This window comes from Pseudopodoces humilis, chromosome 1 (genome assembly GCF_049639895.1).
Source record: "Pseudopodoces humilis isolate 2021_Gansu_Grassland_sample_001 chromosome 1, ASM4963989v1, whole genome shotgun sequence".
In the NCBI taxonomy this organism is placed as follows: domain Eukaryota; kingdom Metazoa; phylum Chordata; class Aves; order Passeriformes; family Paridae; genus Pseudopodoces; species Pseudopodoces humilis.
In genome coordinates, this window is record NC_142200.1 from 90,767,214 (window position 1) to 90,787,729 (window position 20,516).

The 20,516-nt window shown below is 37.4% G+C and overlaps 1 protein-coding gene across 5 annotated transcripts in view; it reads right to left on the bottom strand.

Annotated features, from left to right (window-relative positions):
* Window positions 1-20,516, bottom strand: part of KIF13A (kinesin family member 13A) — a 105,424-nt gene that overhangs the window by 16,510 nt on the left and 68,398 nt on the right. For 3 of the 5 annotated variants that reach the window (XM_014254557.2, XM_088067245.1, XM_014254555.2), the window contains exons 15-29: window positions 19,838-19,924; window positions 19,564-19,730; window positions 14,242-14,452; window positions 9,534-9,696; window positions 8,754-8,894; window positions 6,968-7,117; window positions 6,639-6,803; window positions 5,905-6,078; window positions 5,214-5,365; window positions 4,968-5,100; window positions 4,729-4,875; window positions 3,733-3,771; window positions 2,342-2,441; window positions 2,124-2,250; window positions 1,031-1,086 (exon numbers count right to left, since the gene is read on the bottom strand). In XM_014254557.2, coding sequence (XP_014110032.2) covers window positions 1,031-1,086; window positions 2,124-2,250; window positions 2,342-2,441; window positions 3,733-3,771; window positions 4,729-4,875; window positions 4,968-5,100; window positions 5,214-5,365; window positions 5,905-6,078; window positions 6,639-6,803; window positions 6,968-7,117; window positions 8,754-8,894; window positions 9,534-9,696; window positions 14,242-14,452; window positions 19,564-19,730; window positions 19,838-19,924 — 2,012 coding nt within the window. The remainder of the gene's footprint in view (window positions 1-1,030; window positions 1,087-2,123; window positions 2,251-2,341; window positions 2,442-3,732; window positions 3,772-4,728; window positions 4,876-4,967; window positions 5,101-5,213; window positions 5,366-5,904; window positions 6,079-6,638; window positions 6,804-6,967; window positions 7,118-8,753; window positions 8,895-9,533; window positions 9,697-14,241; window positions 14,453-19,563; window positions 19,731-19,837; window positions 19,925-20,516) is intronic. The other 2 variants (XM_088067237.1, XM_014254556.2) reach the window with 2 other exon arrangements.

Consider the following 20,516-nt stretch of genomic DNA (forward strand, 5'->3'; position numbering starts at 1 on the left):
AGAGGTCTACACATATTTCATAATATATTTAATCCTGCTTAATCTTATTACTGTGCAGCATTTTGAAGATGATTTCAGCATACAAAAGAAATTGAAAATAGCAGTTTTAGCTACATTAGGCTTTTAGCTAAACAAACAAACAAATGGTGTATAATGCCACAATCAACCTGTTTAAATATCCTATTTGATCTATTGTCCGCTAATCTCTACTGACAGTAAAAAAAACAACCAAATAAAAACACTCCTTGTGAGCACAGATGAAGGAAGAGGGTATTTCATTTTCCAAAAGCATCTGCTAAAGCAGTTATTGATGCATTGCTTATATAAATATGTGTAGTAGCCCTCTTCAGTGCTGGATGTGATATGGCCTGTGGATCCTCCTCTGCTTTATGTCCAGGTTTGTAATTAGACTTGTTTCCTAAACAGTCCTTAAATGTGGAGCTACCTTTAGTCTCTTGTTACTTACAAGAATATATATCAATATTCTTCTCATATCGCATATGGCAGTTGCTATGAGGACCAGAGTTTTAAACATCCTGATATATTTATATTAGAACTAAATACCTTCAAAGGTAGAACACTTAGATTCTCTTAAAAAAGCTCATTCATTAAATGAGCTGTTTAAGACTCAACAGATCAGTGGAAGGAGCTCTGAAAGCATTGGGAGATTCTCCATTAATGCTTTAATAACATGTGCATTTGTACATCAAAACACTTAAAGGATTTCCTCAGCTGCTGTTTAATTCAAAATAAGCTTGCTTTCTTACACTATTTTCTGTTGTACAGCATATCACTGTACTCCTGTGTTCCCTGACTTTTATCTTTATGCTAAAATACTTGTTCTTAATTATGCCAACATATGCAACCAGAAGAAAAAGCACTTTACAAGCCATATCAGACAGCGTCATTGCCAGGACTTGTTTGATTTCTTACACCTTTCAGGTTCATTCTTCCATGTAACAATTTATTCACCCAAATTAATCCCCCATTTCTCCCTCCACAAGTTTCTTAATCTGCTTTTACAACATACCATTCAGATCAAGGAAGAGGACAGGTATATGTGTTTCCATTCCTGCAGGTGGAATCCTGAAACAAAACAAACTGCTAGTAACAAAGAAGGCAAACTCAGACCTAAGCTAATGTGGGCAAATAGATCTCCATGCAATATTCATTAACTGTAACCAATGGCTAAAGCTGTCAACATTTTGATGGCTACTCTGAACGCCTGTGTGGCACAGACAGCATTTTGTTCATTTACACACAGAGCTAAATCTAGTGCTTTGCCAAAACTCAATTCACACTACACAGCATGTGGCAGTTGCTGTGAGGACCAGAGTTTTAAACATCCTGTTCTGTTCCTTATGAAGTTAACTGGTTGTAGTCATCTCATATATAAAGATCAGCAACCCTCCAACTAGATACGTAACTACTGGCACTCTTTATATCCATAAACATGCTTTTAGCTACATGTCAACAGCACACCTCAGATGGATAAGGGGAAAAATTGCAATAAAAGAGTATTGCTATATTATTGCCCAAATACTATTGGAGACATTAGTGTACCCTTGATTAGAGGAGTGTTTCTTGTCCATACTTTCCCAAACCTAATATGTTGTTTTCCCCATTTTTGCATGTCAGCTTCAAAGATCTTAGTTAAAACACAAATTTAAATGAAACTAAAGAGAAATATATTACAAATTCAGATGAAACAGAGAACACATCCTTTGAAATCTTTGAAAGAGTTTATCCTCTCTCCACCCTTTATCGATGACATTATCATGTGTTCTACCATTCATCTTTCAACTGTTCCCTTTCTGAAAGGAATCAAATGACTGGATCATTTTCTCAATTATATAAAGTTGCAAAGCACTATATTATATTCAAAGGTGATTTTCAAACCTTGAAAGCCATTTCAAAGCTATGTTATGTAATATCTTAGTTAAGCAAATCTTTCTTACATTCAGAGCAGCACCTGACCTCCTAAAACTTTCTGTCAGCTGAATGCAGTTTGTAGTATCACAGGAGAACACAGGAAGCTCCAAAACATCCTTAGACTTGTACCTTGCAGCATGCACAGTTTATGTACAAAAAGATGGCAACTCCAGTGACTTTTCTGAACATACCAATTTGCGGGGGCACCAGGAATTCCACTGCCTGGTGCTGGAACAAACACTGCATTCCTCTCTTCTGTCAGCCCTACCCACTGTTCCACCAGCCGGGCTTCTCGTTCTATATCATCCTCAGATTTTTCTACAGTGGAAGAGATTAGGATTACAAATGAGACACACTTTTTGTGGTATAGGGCATAAAGTACTTAGGATAGAAACTTTGAACTGCAAACCTTGTTTGTTGCTGATCTTTTGGATCTGCTCATCTAAGTACTCTCTGCGTTTTATTAATGCATCAGACCACCTTTCTCGTACACAGTTCAAATCTTCTTCCTAATATGGAAATAGAGAAAAAAGTCACTGGACTATGTAGGTAAGAATAAAGAGCAGTGAATTTTGTGGCAATTTAATCAGAATTTGTATTAAATGGTTTGCATGATGCAGAAAACTTTTTTCCCCTGAATGACATGCATGCTGATTAAGCACCTGATCACCCATGAAGGGAAGTTTATTTGCTTTCAAGTCTCAGACTTCAACAGGAGAATAGAAAATGTGACTGTCTCTGCTGCTGAACAGATTACACACCATGGGTTAATTACTCACAGAAGTGGCAATCAAATTTTTGATAGAATATGGAAGAGGAAAACCCAGTATCATCAGTTGATCATAAGTTCTCCTGAAGATTAGACAGGTCAGTACACCCTCAAACCTGCACAAAATTCCATTGCTAGCAGCTGCTATCCGCGCAATTAAAAGATTTCTCATGCAAACAAAACCCATCATGCAATCATGCTTCGTGGTATCACAGAAAATCTGGTTGGTTCTTCTCTGTGATATGTCAGAAAGCGCATAAACAGCCCATAGGAAGTTAGTACCTTAAATTATATTTTCGAGATTGCTAGGAAACTTAACATATCATCTTAAGGGATGTCAGCATTCTCACCTAACTGGTTTTACTTCTGTAGGACTGCCTATTAGAAAAAAGTCTTCTATGTAGAAATCTGAAATTTATTTTACTTTGGGGGGGATTTCCTCTTCTGCTCTTTGCCACCTTTTGAAATGAGTCTTGTGGTACACTGTCTAAATTGTGACTTATCTCACAGAAAATTAGGGTCAAGGTTGGGTTTCGTGCAGATAAAAGAAAATTGCTTCACTGAAGCTTCTGTATCTACACCCCATTGACATCCTCCACTCTCTCTCACACAAGGATTTCAGAAAACTGCACAACATAAAAGGTTATGGTATTTTCTTTAGAAAACAAACAAAATATCCTATGCTGCATAATTTGCCTGGAAAAGATGCCTGCAGCTGCTGGTTCTTTTCCCTGTGATATTCATTGGAAACTGCTTTCATTCTAAATTAAAGTTTCAAAGCTTTTATTCCCATAGCAATTCATGTAGCCAGTTAGGAGAGCTGACTGCAGAGTACTAGAGAAGAGAGGACACTGTAAGAGTATAAAGTCATAATGTAAATTGAAATAGCAGTGGTTTATAGCCCAGGTAGCCTCTAAAATGCACAGCATGTGTGTATTTCAAAGCCACTTTTGCTTGTTCATTTGAGAGCTGCTGGCCATTAGCATTAGCTGTGCCCCATGCCACAGGATTGACAGCAACAGCAGCAATACCTGGTAACTATCCATATCACCACCATCATCCTCCTCCTTCTGGTACGAGAAAATACATTTTGTAAAACACAAAAACCCATGCATTTCACTCAACAGAAATACACAGAAATAACCCAAAACATGAATACCAACATTTCTACCACAAACATGTAAATGTTAAAATCACAATATTCAAATAACTAGTCATATTAAGTAGTAGGAAGATTTTTTTTCATTAGACTGTAGCAGGTCAGCCATGATTTGAAGATTAGTGAATATGTTTATTTTAAAAAAATAAAAATTAAAAACTTCACAGAATCCAGTGCCAGAAAAATGACTAAGCAAGCAGATCACTAATCTCAAGCTCTAGTTTCATCTGTATCCAAGGTTAGAATTATTTCTGGAACTGAATGCAAACCTTCTGACAAAAGGCATCTTGCTTCCCTGGATGGCCCATTCCACTTGTTCTTTGCCATCATTGTCAAACTCATGCTTCATTTCCAATATAAATTTGTCCAGTGTCAACTGAAATAATTTATGCTTCTTAAGGACTTCTTTGGCTATGTGGAATAGCCCTCTCACATTCAGTGATGATTGGTTTTGATTCTTTGATAAGAACTACTTGATGTTTTTCGAAAAGCTCAACAGTATTTCACTACATTTTCTCTATTAAATTTCTTTTTTTTTTTGCTTCTCCCCTCCTCAACTTTCACCATCCCTGGAAGGGAGGGAAACTAACAGCACTAGGAATCTAGTATTAATTAACTCTACACACAAAGATAGAAACAATTTCCATATTCCTTCTGTTCTATCACACCCAGTACTTTATCAGTCATACTTTCAGGTATAAGCAATAAAATACACAGGTTTTGCACCACAGGCTCACGTTACATGTATTAACCTCAAGCACGTGTAAAACTGTAAATTGTACCAGTGTGCTAAGGTTCCTTTTGGAATTATGTTGGGCTGGGTCTAGAACAGCAGAACCACACCAAACTGAAAAATTAGCTGCCTTACCTGGTAGCTGTCCAAGCCCCTTTGCAGCTTGGTTGATCTGGCAGTCACCCCACCTACAGAGACTGAAAGAATTGCTTCTACCATGAGAGGCAACGTTCCTGAATGCTGCACAGGTTTCACTGTCACCTGAACTCTGCGAGAATGACCCTAAGCAGGAAATTGAGAGGGAGACAGAAGCTAAGAATAAAATTAAAAAATCAATTTAAGCAAGAATAAGATGTCAAGGAGAAAATACATACCTGCCTAAGCTGGAAAATTCCCCCTGTGTTTACATCTTTTGCCTGATGGAGTTCAACTGCAGTGTATTCACCCATCTCATTCAATTCTTGTATGGAAATCCACATTTCTATTCTTCGAGTTACTTCATTCCATCTAAAAAGACATCCCCATAAAAACTCACGGTTGCCTCAAAGTATTTTATGCACCACAGGTATTAAATACTTTTAGAAAGCTGATGGAAGGATTAATTGGTAATTTATTTGTACCTGTCTCTCAGTGTCCTAGTTTTTGCATGGAGAGAATCAACTTCCCAAACAGAGCTACCATTACCAGTACATCTGTGACCCCACACCTCAATAGCAAGAGCTCCTTCTGAAATGAACTCCAAAAACTCCTCTGTGACATTGACCACATAGTCCTGGCAATAAGAAAAACAAATCACATTCAACCATATTAAAAAATTGTATCTCCTCAATTTGCTTGTAAGGACACACCAAACAACCAACTTCCTGCCTAATAAAACCATACAGTTTGCATCAGAAAGCTCAGCTCTGAACAGGAAAGTTGTAAAACCTCATCATCTCAGCAATTCATGCTCCTGCATACCACATCTCATACTTTGAAAATTTCCATAAAAGTGATGTCACAGCTCCAGAGATCTCTTTTAGGCTACTAAGCTTACCAAACAAGGAGATAATCAGCTGTCATTATATAAATGTTAGCTTTCTCCACATATTAAAGATAACATCTGAATTTAAAAGATCTTTTCCTTTTGCTACATTTTGAAGAAGTGACAAAGTGAAACATTATGGCATTCTTAAGCACAGTTAAAAGTCATTAGTTATATGACTTGACTCCTTCCTTATTCCCCCAGCAAAACAAGGCTCAGACTCTTAAACGGTTTCTCTCAGACATATGATCTTACTGGGAACACTATTTCATAATAAAAATACTTACCTTACAGTGAGAGAAGGTCACTGTAAAATGAGCATCTTTGCTCTGAGGTGAAGGCACATCTGGATCTACCACTGGTGCTGCTACTGTTGACTCACATTGATCCCAAAATGTGTATTGACAAAAGACAAAGTTGGAGAGATTAGGTGGCAGTCCAGTTGCTTCTTTTATTTTTACCTGAGGAGACAAAACAAATGTTGTCATGAATACGACTGTTTCTTCTTCAACTGAAAACTGAAGACCAACAGCTAGAAGAAATTTTAAAGGACAGTAAGTATGTTCCCATTTAGGAAATCTGATTTTGCATACACAGAAACATAGGTGTAAGGACTTCACCCATGTACATGTTTTGTTTGAGGAAGCTGATAAACTCAAGTGGAGAATGAAATGCTTTACCACAGAAGAAATTAAATCCATACACCACCCATAGATACTACATTAGAAGATCAGACTACAGGAGATAGATGTAGAGAAAAACTGTTACTCCTTCTGTATCTGTAAAGGATTGTCCTTGTAACACCAGTATTTATGGTGCAGATGTACATCTACTAGAAACTAACACCAATTAAATCAGCCACTGGCAACCAGTGACCGGCCTACCCTGAGCTGGAACAAGAGAAGTCCTTTCAGAGACTTCTCAGCAAGCGATAGTCTACACAGCTTAGTACTTTCCATCAGACTGACTACTTAGTTACAGAGGCCTGAAACCGTAAACTTCATCAGGTGTTCTCACTCACCCTGCAGGAGAGCTTTTTCGCTCTGTGAATAATTTCCCCATTGTTATCCATGACTTCCAGACTCCCACTCTCACTGGAGTTCTCAGACGAGTCATCTCCTTCTACCACACGTTCTGGGACAGACCCAGTGACACGCATGACTTCAATATGCAGCCGCCCTGCAACCTGAAGGCAATTACACAGAGGACATACATGGCCACTTGAAAAACACTTATTCACTGGGGAACAAGACAGCAGGCATCATTTGCTTGCTAAACCCCTGGTGCACAGGGATCCTCTGAGCTCAATGAGCCCTGCAGGAACACCCAGCGTGCTCAGCCCAGTCCTACCTCGCCCTGCTGGCTGATGATGGGCACAGCATACTGCAGCTTCACGTCGTAGAAAAGGCACTCCAGAAACACATTGGCGACTCCGATCAAGTTGTGGTTTTCCTGTGCTTCATAGAAAGGATCTCCCCTCTTGCCAATCAGTTTCCTTATCTGTTTTAGAGATAATGAAAGAGATGTCACAAAACCACCAGCGTGGGAACAGGAGATAAAATAACCTCATAGTATTAAAAGATTGTGGCACAAAAATGACTTCACTACCCATTTTTGTTCCTTCCTGTTACACAGGCAGAAAGAGACCAGAATCATTTTACAAATTTGACATGAAATCTTTGAGATGAGACATTATACAATCCTTTCTTTACTAAGGGATATAATAATATCATGACCTGCATATTTTAGCAATGTCAAGGCAAAGCAGACTTCACCATGAGCAATCACAGTAGCCATTGATTTCAAGATGTTTCACCTTTTCTGCTCTGTTAATAATTCTTAAATGAGAGGTCAAACCATCCTCAGGTTGTGCTGGTCTGGCTGCTGGCTACCACTACAAGGGCAAAGGGAAGGTGCAGGATGACTCCTATTTAAACCAACAAGTGTTCTTATGACTCCCATAGAGCTGAGATCACACCTGCGGCATTCCCCATACAGCCACGAAGAATTCATGCAGATTCCTAGCACAATATGCACTTCTCAGTGAATCTGTTAGTTCCTCCCCTTCTTCTCTTTTGTCTTCAACACATGCATTTGACCTACATGTTTCTATGTAGCACATAGAACACATGCATTATGGACGACATAGGTCATGAAAAGAATGATCCTGGCTCAGGCAGACATAATGTATTCAAATATGTGCTATCAGTTCTTACTAAAGTCAGCAGCAAAATCATCGTTGTCTTCAATGGGAACAGATGAAGTGCTTGACCTCCCCTGTGTTATGATTTTAGAGATTCCCATTGTCCCGTCCAAAGCATGTAACAAAGGCACAAGAGTTGTTCAAACATACTTAAGAATGATTCTTGATACAAGTAATTTAGGTGCTTCCTAACAGCCACAAGACAGTAAGATATTTCTTACGCACTTCTACCTGGATACTTAGATGATGTCTTCTGGAAAACCAAATATCACATCTCTTTCCAGTAAACAAGCAAGTTTTTGACAAATCTCAGGCTTATCTGCCAAGGCTAATGTGCTACTTAAATTCTTACAAAACACCACTTGGTTTTGATGGAAATACTGATGTAGACTAATATCTTCAATTGATTTCTTCACTGCTTTAAGGCTGAGGAATATACAAATGAAATGAAAGAATATTTCACAGTTTAAAATCAAGTTTTATCCCACTAGTATGTTCCACACCTTGAGTGTATCTAAGGAGAATTCTTGTTAGCTTTGACACTGACTGCAATTTAATAATTTTATTTCTAATGCAGCTTGCTGCTTCCATTCAGAGCTGGTGGTCATCTTCATGCCAGGTAAACATATGCTTTTAGTGGCACTGTAAGTCACTACCTCAGCACAATTATATCTGATCTCAGCACACTTACCATCTGAGAACACAAGTGAGATAAGACATACCTGTGTTTTATTGTGTATGGGCATTTTGAATATTTAATATTAGTCATACTGTTTTGTTCTGTGTTTTTATTTGCTTGTTTTTGTTCTTAAAAATAAAACATAGTACCCTAATCTTTCAGATACAAATTCATTGCACTTGCTCTCTATAACATATTAAAAGGGGTTTAAAGAAAACAAACTCAGTGATCCATTTCAAAAATACATAGATTACCTCAGGAATTTTCTCCTTCCATTCTTGATAGAGGTCTCTCATGTCAATCAATTTGTTCTCTAGTTTCTCAATAGTCCACACTTGAGTACCTTTTCCTTTTCTTCTCACTTGAATTGCAGGCTCGCTTACTATTGCACCCCTCTAAATCAGAAGAAAAAACAATCAGTGTAGGAAAGGTGCATGTAAGTAGTTTAACTCTTCACTCAAATTGCGTTCTTAGAAAGGAATAAAATACAGAACATGCAGCTTCTCTCTGCATGCCAGTCATGCTGCTTCTGTCCTCAGACAGGGCATGGCCTATACACATCTCTGAGGATCCAGATCTCTTTATTCTTCTCAAACAATGACCATTCCCACAGGAACATTAACACAATTCAATCAAAGCCCTTAAGACAAGCATATTATCCTAATTGCTATTACATTTACAGCAGCACTGTAAAACCCTTCAAGACAAAACTGTAGGAAACTGTAACAAAACCCATTAATTTCTGCAGATATAACTAAAATGCAGGTTCTGCAGCAACAGAACACAAATGTCTGTTCATCATCTGCATGCACATATAGTGATCAAACACTTGAAAACAGCAAGAGCCATACTTACTGCTCTGTTGCCATTTTTACTTACTCACTTTCAGCATATTAATCAGGTAATACTTCTATTTTGCCTATGCACAATCTAACAAAAGTAACACTTTATTGGCTCAAGCTGAATGAATGTTATATATGTCTACAAGGTTTAGCCACAAAGCTACATTTTCCAGCATTCTTTGTTATCATTACCTTTTTGTTGGCACTGAGGTTTTCAGCAGGGATCTGAAGTGTTACTTGATAATCTGTTAGCTTACTCATTTCTTCTGCTAAGAAGTTTGCTTCTCTCACCAGAGTATTTGCCTTTACTATTTGCTCTCGTAGTTTAGCCAAGCTCTGTCGAAACAATTCATCCCTGTGGTGCAGTAGGTAACATGAAAAATACACAGAAACCTATTTCTATTATTGGAAAGCTGCAAATAGAGGTGCTAACAAAGACTTTTCTGAAACAAGTTTAAGAGGAAACGCTGAGTAGCACTGTGTCAGTGAACACAAAACACTCCGACAATTTTATTGAGGGAAAGCAGTGATCACATATTAAACAAACAAATTACTGTTGAGGCATGTCTAGTACAGTGATGCCCAAATAAAAGGTCACAGTAATATGGGAGCTGGTACAGTGATAATTTGTTTAAAGCCCTGAGGACATTTTGAATTTTCAAGAAATTAAATAATTGCAGCTGTCTTTGTCTTTAATCTGGAGTCTTGTTCCATAGAATCTACCAGTCCCAACATGTGAGACTTCATCTTGATAAAACCTGCTCTTCCTCAGACCATAATGTTAGAACCTGCATTCACTGCAGCCCACAGCTTTGTATCACTCCAAGGGCTTTGCAGTGACCACAGACCTCTCCCCACTTACTCAAGTATACACATTAAAAAATATTTAAAAAAAAAAAATCTTAAACCCTATTTACCCAAGGTGTCTTTTAAGTAACAGATGAATGAGCACAGATTAAAGCCTGTGCACTCAGTTTCTGGACAAATTCCAGAGAGGTTTCTCAGGCCTGTCTGAGCAAATCTACTCTAATGCAACACCTGGCAAACCTGCTATGACACATACTATACATACACCTGTGTACTAAGATATGCCCTCACCCAGGATTCTCATCTTTAAATTACCTTTTAAAATGATCATGATTATCCCTCTGAGTGAAGTTCATGCTGCCTTTCTTTGTAATCTCAACAGCACTTACTGAGTCTTATAAAGGTGATGAGACACAAGATCAAACCTTGGATATTTCAGTCACCAGCTCTCCCCTGTATTATGTTTTTAGCCTTTCTATGCAAAGTCCTACTGAAATATGGTACACATTGAGCACATACACTTCTCATTTCTACAGAACACCTTAAATTATACACAGCTGTAGGAGGAACAAGGGCCTTCCTATGAGTACAGGCAAAGTCTGCCTGCTGCTAATATGCCTCTCAGTCACCAACAGAATTCTATTTGAGTGGTTAATTTTTCCAAAAAATCCCAAGGAATGGCTAATTCAAACTGCACTCTGACAGCCCTCAGGTTTACCACAACCAAAGTGGTAAACAACCAGCAGTGTTAGCAAGCAGCCCTGAATTTTAGTGCCTTCAACATGAAGGCACTAAACATGAAGCTTTATCTCTCTCCCCTACCAAGTCTAGGTTTGCAACAATGGTGGTTTTTATTTGGTCTTAAATAGCTGCTACCCTCAGTGGATTTTTAGTATCTTCCTCCATGTCTCCTCCCAGCATTAGATGGAAAATTCCTTTCCCTCTGCCTCTTGTTTCTGTTATCCAGGCTATCAAAATTAAATAAGTAATTCCAGCCCATGCAAGTGGCACATTCTACAGACAGCTATAATTCTGGATTCCCACAGCAAACTAAGGTAGTCAAAAATTAATCACAAGAAATTACTTGATACTGAGAAGGCACTACTACACCTACAGCCACTGTAAAACAACTGCCTAACCTGGGAAACTGAAGGCAGCTTTTATCTGTATGTAAGTGCTGTAAGAGCCACTGGATCTAGCTACAGCCAGTCACTTCCCTGATCTGGGACACCAGCATCTGGAAAGCTTTTTGGGAGTCTCCCATACCAATCTTAGCTAGATTCTTGAGAAAGGAATGGTTTAAGACTAAGGCAAACTTACAAGTAACTCAACCAATTATTATGGGCAGTTCTTAAAACAGTTGTGTTTTTCTGGATTAAAAAAAAAAAAAAGTTCCTGCAACTTTTAAGGATGCTAGTCTGCTGCAAAGGAAAAATCAACCTAGATTTAATTACACTGTCCCATTTTGGAACTAGAGCTGTGCCACTCAAAAAAACCCACAAAACCAAGCTGTGCCAGAACCCTTCCAGAAAGAAAAATAAATAAATAAATAAATAAATAAATAAAAGCTTCAGATAGGATTTCTTAGTTCTTACTACATTAAACATATGATAAGCTCCACTAGGGTATTAACTGGGGCAAATACTCACTGAACATGAAATCCTGAAACAAAGCCAGACAAAAAGAAACAAGTGACACTCGCTTGTGGTCATTTCAAGTCACTGGGATTCCCAAGGCCAGATAGAGAATATGCTGGACTAAACCCCTGGTCCAGTATACCACCACCCCAACAAATAAAATTTGTTCAAAGTTACAATGGGTTAACTTCAAGCCAACAGGATTTAACACCAGGCCAGGTATCATCTGTCCTTCCACAGTCAGCAGAAAGTGGGAATAACCTCTGTGCAATGTGTTCCAGCTGATCTGACATACAACAGCCACAAGCCCACATTTGATACCTATCAAATTAATTTTGCTGGCTGATCCAGTAGAGCTCAGCTTCATTTGCCACAGCAACAGATAGACAAGCTAAAACTACACCGGTCAAATCCCCTGCAATCCAAACTCTTGGAACTTTTGCACATTTTACACATCCAGTCTTCCCATTCTCCCCAGGATTTCTTGCCCTCTGGCCAGTTGGCTGGTAAACATCCTCTCAGCAACATGTTGCCATGTTTTTACAGCAGAAACCACTCAAAGGTTTTTTTTTCTGGTTTCTTATTTAAGACAATTCATTTCCCCCTCCTTTTTTCAGCAGCCAAAACCTCTTCTAGAACTAAAAATAAAAACTATACCTAAGAGGATCTTCTGGAGGACAGGGAACTGATAAGCTCTTCCAAAAAACTGATTATTCAATGGCAGTGCCATCAAAACATTATCAGACTCCTCATGGATCGCTCCAAAGAGAATCCATTCTCCTCTTTTTTACAATGCAGCAAAGTACAGGCTTCATGCAGCTCAACAGTTACATGAAGTAATGCATTCACCCATGAAACTCAGAAGCAAAACTTCTTTTTCAAAGCACAGTTCCTTCTCGGAAACATTTAAAAACTACTGAGAAGTGAAAGCTGACAGAACACTTAGCCTTGATATCACTCCCGATTCTCTTCTTTGTGATTACATGGTTATGGTGGTTAATTTTAAGCTAATCAATTACCATTTTCTATTCTCAGCTCTCAAAGACAGGCAAGCATTTTGCTACTTCCTTTTCCCTTCTGCTGCATCTTTTTAGTGGTACTGCCTCCCCTGCCAGTAAGCCCAGTTCTCTTCTCTGCTACAGCAGTGCAAGAGACACTGAAGTTATCAATGATTTCTTGATGGCCTTGCTGTGCTCAAAGCAGCTCTGAATAGAAAGGCCTCCAACTAATACATTTCTCACTCTGCACATTTCTGCACTCCATATGCAGCTTTAAAAGAGTCTGCAAATCCCAACCATGACTCTGTGACATTTTACATTCAGTTCCCAATGATTCTGTTTTTAGCTTTTACAGGGGCAAACAATTATTTTAATTAATGTTGAATCATAGAACTACTCCCTACACTTGCCATGAAAAACATTCTAGTCATCGCTGGTCAACAGTTAGCTATTTGTTTAGCATTTTTCCCAGGCTAAACTGGGCAGAAAGTACAAAATAAAATCTTGCACAAAAACTAAACCAAGATCTGTTCTGTTCTATTTCTAACACTCTCAGTTGAAAGCTGCAAAACAATCTTGACTATCTTGGTTTACAGCCGTCTTGTAAATGGATTTTGTTTCTTAAGGATGAAAAACAAAGCAAAAATAATTACAGCACTCAAAAGCACTCAAACTCATTACATATAGAAAAAAAACACCGAGTGAATAAGGAAGCTTATGTTTTAAAAGAAACGGATTAAATAAATTTACAAGAAACCTGTTAGAATATCTAGGCATTCTTCCTGCTGAATTAGCCTCATGACAGAATACTCACTGGTATTCAGAAAACTTAAATCATCTTGTTTGCTGCCCCTTGAACTTCCCTCCATGGAGCTGGCATCCTTCTCTCCTCAATGACACCAAGAGCAAGCTTCTTGCATTGTCAAAATGCAAACATTCTGCTCACATCTTCCTAGACTGCATTTTAACTGTCCCCACAAACCTCATGATGGTCTTTCACCAGGGCTGCATTCAGGTGCTTGCTATTCCTTTACAAAGATGCTGATTCACCTCATGGCAAGCCTTTAACTTCCTAAGCAGCTCAACCAGAGCATTTACCTAGCTGCACTATTCTTTCCTTCCTTTCATGAACTAAAACAGTAATTTCTAAATCAAACATTTTATAAGCAGTTTTCAAGTTTAAAATAAAACAAGAAAAACACAAAAAAACCTACAGAAAACTGACCTATAATACCACTCAAAGAAAGTTAAATTTTTATGTCTTTTGTGGGTTAAATCTTGCACTCATTAAACGTCAGAACTCAGCCCTAAAAAAATGCTAACACTTTGGTGGAAGTGAAGATCTTGTTCTGCACATCAGCTCCACAAAAAGCGTTTACTGATTTTGGATGCAACGTTCAAGCCCCATCTCTCACCCTCTGTAGTTCTTACTAATTTGTTTAACTCCAGTATTCTCACCTCTCCTCTGTCCAGAGATTCACTTTCTGCTGTGCAGCCTGAGCAGTGTAGGAGAGCCTGTCGCTGCCGTGCTGGTGCTGCCTTTCTGGGGAGAGCTGCTGCCGCAGCAGCTCCAACTCACGCTCGTACATCATCCGCTGCTCCTCCAGAGCACTCCGCTTCTCCTCCAAGTACTGCTTCTCCAAGATCTGGACCACATTTTGTACTGGGTCTAAAAAGAAGGGAAGGGGAAAAAAAGAGAAAAAAAAAACCCAGAAAATGTGAGAAAATGTCATTTCAGCATTACAGGATGCTCATTATTTAGTTTGCAACAGCAATCAATGTACTCCAGAGTCTGCAAACACAAACTGCACCCCAAAACAAAAGCCAAATTATTAAATATTGCATTAAACAGATAAATCCAAACTAAAGTTAAAAAATCAAATGGCATGCAAAAGGCTACAACAATAGTTAAGACCCTTGTCTATTGCATATTAAAGTGCTGTGTAGTTATAATATATTCCAGAATCTCAGTAGGGAAAAAAAATGGATGGAAAAGGAAACAAATTTTAAGAAAACAAAGCAAAACACAAGGGAAGATGATATTAACCAGAAGAGGAAACGACTTATGGAAGTAAAAAGCAACGTACTTTCTCTATTTTGGCAGAGAATGAAACATGTTGGAGAGCTGTAGATGAAAACTGAGACAAACAAATGGTCTGACTGGTCAGTCACACTGCACTAATGTGCTGCACAGCACTGAGGCAGACAAAATATGTCCCAAAGGGCCTTCTGCATTTAGCTTTACCAACCACATTTCACCTCGGTATCAACACAGAACAAATATCCGTTTGGATATTCTATCCTAGAAAAACTGCTTGTGTCAATCAGCTAGGGATAAATCTGAAGTGCATTTCAAATTAATGAAACATTACTCTGTCTGTTCCCAGGATTAGGTCCAATGTCAGCCTGCGCCTCTGAAAGAGCCATTTAATAGAGTAAGCTGTATGTACTACCAATATATATACCCAGCTCATCAGCAGACATCTCTGAAAGCTCACATACAGCAAGAAAAGTGGTTTGCAAGAGGACCAACCTAGACAGCTGAGTGACAGCACATCACCTAACAGATTGCTGAATCTGTACACCACAAGAGAAAGGGAGAGGGATTCCAAAGCTGGAGTGGTGGACTGTTAGGGGAAGCAATACTGAAGCTCTAGGACATGCCAGTATTTTCAAATGCAAAAAAATTCAGCTGAAAAATAACTGTTTGTGGTACCTCTTCCATTTCATTATTAAACAAAAAAAGTTTCTGCGACTTTTAAGGATGCCAGAATGTTGCAAAGGAGGGAGAAAAATAAACCTAGATTTAATTACACTGTCCAATTTTGTCACACATCTGTGTGATTTAGTTATAAACCATCTTCCCCTTGCTTTTTGCAAACACTTCTGCAAGTTGCTTCTGTGGCCCTGGCCTTATTTATGGAAGAAATCACTGGCTTCACACAAAGGCATAATAAACACCACAACAATGGCAATTATAAAGGACAAAGTTAAAAATCAGTCACTATAAATAGAAACCAAATAGCAAACTAGTGATGCATAAAAGTGTCTTAAAATAACTAGAAATATTGCTTTTTAGTACATTACATTCTCAGAAAGAAGTTAGCTATTATTAGCTTTTAAACAGTGCAACAAAAACCCCTAACTGAACCAAGTTCTAAAATTCTGAACTACAATATTATTAATGTTCACAATTAATAATCATTATTAATTAATTAATAATATTAATTATCACCATCATTATCCTCCAGATAATACCAGAACTACTTTAAAATACATGGGCTTTGCTGCATCATTCCCCAAACCAATTTTAGTTTTATATAAGAATGTCTGAGAAAATCAGGTATTACACAGATGACAGAATGGAAGAAATTAAAATCCCTCCATTGTGTTTGCAAATACATGAAATTAATCTAAGGCTGACTCATTATGATGAGACTTTCCTAAACTACTCAAAAAACAGCTATGAGTTCAGGAAGCAGATTCCTTTAATAAAAGTGATCTTTCCAGACACCTAGATTTACAGGATCACTACAACCATAGGATCGAATTACACCATGATAAATATTTGGAGCAAGATGCAAGAACCTAGTATAAAACTTTCCAATTGCAACATAATACTGTACTGCTTGGGGATAAAAGAAAAAAAGGTGGGTTATGCTTGTCTTGTAATGCAAAAGGTAAATTTACAGTTTTAGAAAACTTTTTAATTTAGATTTTGAAAGAGTTTAATAAGAAAACCTTAACTCTGTCACAGGAAAAAAGTAAAATATGGTGTGAGTTATAAACTATCTAGGTAGAATTTGAAGAAATAAACAGTGTTTTTTTACAATTGAAAAGAACTACAACAGTGTTTAAATTAAATTCAAACACCATGTTCTACAATTTTGGATTTCTCATGCAAAGTCAAATAAATTATGGAAGATTCTACCCAATGCCTGCCAAATACACAGCAAATTCCATACAGCGTTAAAAGTTCCAAGCCCCAATCCTCTACGTATTTATGTGACAAGAGTTCAATGACTCTGAAAAAAAAAAAATCATATGCAGTTAATCCCCTGAAAAATCACAGACTACTAACACTGAACAATAAAGATGTATTTTCTTCATAGGATGAGCAGCATTTACTACCTTGCTACAATGCCATTTAATTCACATCTGTAATCTGTTAATCCAGTCACACTAATGCTGAATAAATTCCCTAAGATTTCTTGCAAGTATATTTGCCTAGGCAAGCAAGAAGAGGGTTATGACACAGGCTGCTTTGCTAAGTTTTATGAAAATTGTCTCCCTGAGCTGTAACAGTTTTGTTTGCTAAAATGAGAAGCTGCCTAACCTAATCACACTGTTTACTTAACCACTGCACAGTATACAAGAATAAAGTAAACTTCTTTGATGCATTCTGTGTTTGACCAGCATCACAAATTAATCAGTACAAAGCTGATCTGACAGAATCCCACAAAGAAAGTTAACATGCTGAAGAAAGGAAAGGATCTGGATGTTTTCTTTACAGCAGTTTTCAAAGTTACACATTTTCCTCAGAGGTTCTTTGGAGCCGGATGGAGTCTGTGACACTGTTGTACTGGTTACATGCCATAAAAACAAATGTGCTTGCACCCTGGAGAAGTCAGGATATTTATTTAAAGAGGATTATAATTCTCAAACAAATCCAGGGGGGAATCCAAAAACCAAAACAAAGGAAAACCAAACCCTCTTGCTTTGGACTGTATCTATGCAAGATTATAAAATAATAATCTAATAAAATTTTTAAAATACCTCTTCATTTCCCTCTTAGGACTTCTCCAGAGAATATGTATAATAGAATTAACAGTCTTCAGTCATTTAGTTATTTCTTCTTCCTTACCCATATCTATTTTTAATTTTAAGGAAGAATAAACAAATGGTACTGTAACAACGCTGCTTTACCTCTTACACAACAAACTGGAAGCCTGTCAGAGAAAAGGTACCTTGGCTAAACCATTGAGAAAGTGCTGCTAAGTTCTGTTTATCTAACTTCAGAACAAAAGACCAGGCTATGATCTTCACACTCACTTGTTTTGTCAGCATTTTATTGTCACTAACTACTCCACTTTAGTTAAGCAACACTGATGTGGGAGTGAGCAGAAGCAGCAGAAATTTGGATGTGACCCTTCTGAAACAGTGTGATATGTATCACTGCAAACATTTGCTCTGCAGTAGGGAAGAAAGAGCTTTAATGAATAGCAAGGTCTGAACTGCCCTCAGCTAAGACGCAGAAAGCAACCAACCAAAACAAAAACTGGCCTGGACCACAATCAGAAAAGCTTACTGAACTAAAATGTAAAGACACGTGGAATGTTGTGAAGAATTGTTTCAATCAGCTGGATAACAACACATGAGAACCAAAAAATGTGACCCTTGTTCGAAGAACACTGACTCATTATAGACTGATACACTTTGGTCAAATCTCCAGTTAGTAACAAGCAGACCAAGCATCAATTAATGCTTTCAGACTTTTCCAGCAGCCTCATGCACAAGCCAATTGAGTTCAAAACCTTTGTCCCAGTTTTGACACAGATATGGGATGGTTTGAGGCCTTAAAATGGGCAACAGAATCTTCACAAGGGATGACAACACTGAAGACCACCAGGATGGTAGATTCATCTGAAATTCATCTCCTGGTATGAGTGAACCATAATGAGAATATTTCTGTCACCAAATAGCAATTTCATATCAATTTAAGTGATCTGTAACTCACATAAGTGATCTCATTAAAAATTAAACTAAAAATCCAGCAAAGTATTGCTGCATCGAACATATGAAACCGTCATGCTGTACTCAGTGGCAAAACAGACAAAAGAATAAGAGGAGATGAAATAAAAAGTAAATGCTGTATTTCAATAAGCAAACCACAGCAAACAATGGAAATACTGTGAAGATATGAAGAAAGGAGAACAGAAAGCAATGAAACACCATCTACTGTGTCTTCTTGGTCAGGGTATTTGCCTCTGATTTTCAGAGTTTCAGAGTTTCAAATGTTCAGGTATTAAAACACCTGAACAAAGCATTCAGTAGTTTACCAAGTTTTTCAGCATTTCTTTATACTCTGTTGTATCAAGTGTACTATGACCTGACTTCTGAAAATCATGAAAAAGCCACATTGTTTTATATACACCATACCATTATTTTATATATATTATACCTTACTGTGTTGTTCCAAAAAAGCATCATAATTTGTTTTAATAAAGATGAAATGAAATATTGAGAGTGATCAAGTGTTGAAAAACAAGCTGGCATTTGCCTATTGGTTTTTTATAATTTTGATTATTTTTTAATAAGGTTAAAATGGTGTCAGTAACATTTGATACAAAAAGTAGGATGAAACTAACTGAGCCATATATGGTGCACCCCTTTCTTCTACAGTAATTCTCAAAAACAAGAACTTAGTAAACTTGAATGTTAATTTGACAGGCATGTGTTTACAAGTCAGCTTCACTATAAAAGAGAGCAGAAGTACATAAATAAAGATACATAATAAATAAATAGATAAAATTGTGTCAGGGCATAAACCAACCACTAATTTGTGAATGTATTTATACCTAGGTGCACATATTTTTTTACAGATATATATATATATATATATTTGCACACACTTAACATTTTTTCTGTAAAATATCTTATCCTGAAAATCCTCCAAAGCCCTCTGGAACATGTGTATTGCTTGTTTTACCCAGAAATTGAGTTTCAGGCTGAATTTTTTAGACAATCCAAAAGAACATTTTTATCTGTCAGTTGCCTTACCATTACTATTCAGTGTCTTCATAATGACTTCCATTTGTGCAAACTCATAGTTGTAGTCTGGTTCTGAAGAAGCTTCACTAGCTGCATCTAGATCATGCTCTCCTAAGGAAGTTTCTTTCTCAAGGTCTTTCAGCCAATCTCGACGTTTCCGCTTTGGTAAATTGATTCTGAGTAAAAACAGAAATTCAGTTTATAAAAAAAAAAATCTGGAACAATGATAAGAAAATAAATAGGCTGAATGTAAAGTGGGTGGAATATAAAGATCAACTATTACCTAAAAAAGTGGTTGTTTCCCCATAATATTCTATCTCCATGCCATAATTGAGTGGCAGAACATACCAGTGCACCATTTACACAGGATCTGAAAGAAAAAAAAAGACAACTCCAGTGAAATCCTGAAAAAAAAAGATTGAAGAATTGCTGTTTCTCCCATCTACTGACAGTCATTTGTATCATATGGTAACAAACCAGCAAGGTTCTCATGAAAAGATCAATGGGAAAGTTACTGGTCTGATTTCTGTAGTCAGAATGAGCACCTTTCCCCTCTGCCTTTGGCTGGTACAACTCTCTTCAGTAAACATACAGACAGGGTTGATTTTGGTTGCAAAGTTTTCTCTAAATGCCTGTTTCTCAAACTGGGTCACTGCCTGTTTCTTATAAACTTATAAAGTCCAAACTTAAATGTATGTAAATCCTACTGATAGAGCTCTCCAAAATACAACTTAGTCAACACTGAGTTGTAAAACATGCTGTTAACATATTCAGCATTCAAGCATAAGAAAAGATTCTTAGATCCAAGTTTTGTTCTTTCAACAAATGGAGTCTCTATTATTAACAAGGGTCTATTTTTGTGAACATCTGGTATACTGCTGTATTTCTTTGTACGTTTCTTTGTATTTAAGTTTCAATCACAAAATGGGAAAAATTTAGCTGTTGAACTTTTGCATGTGTGA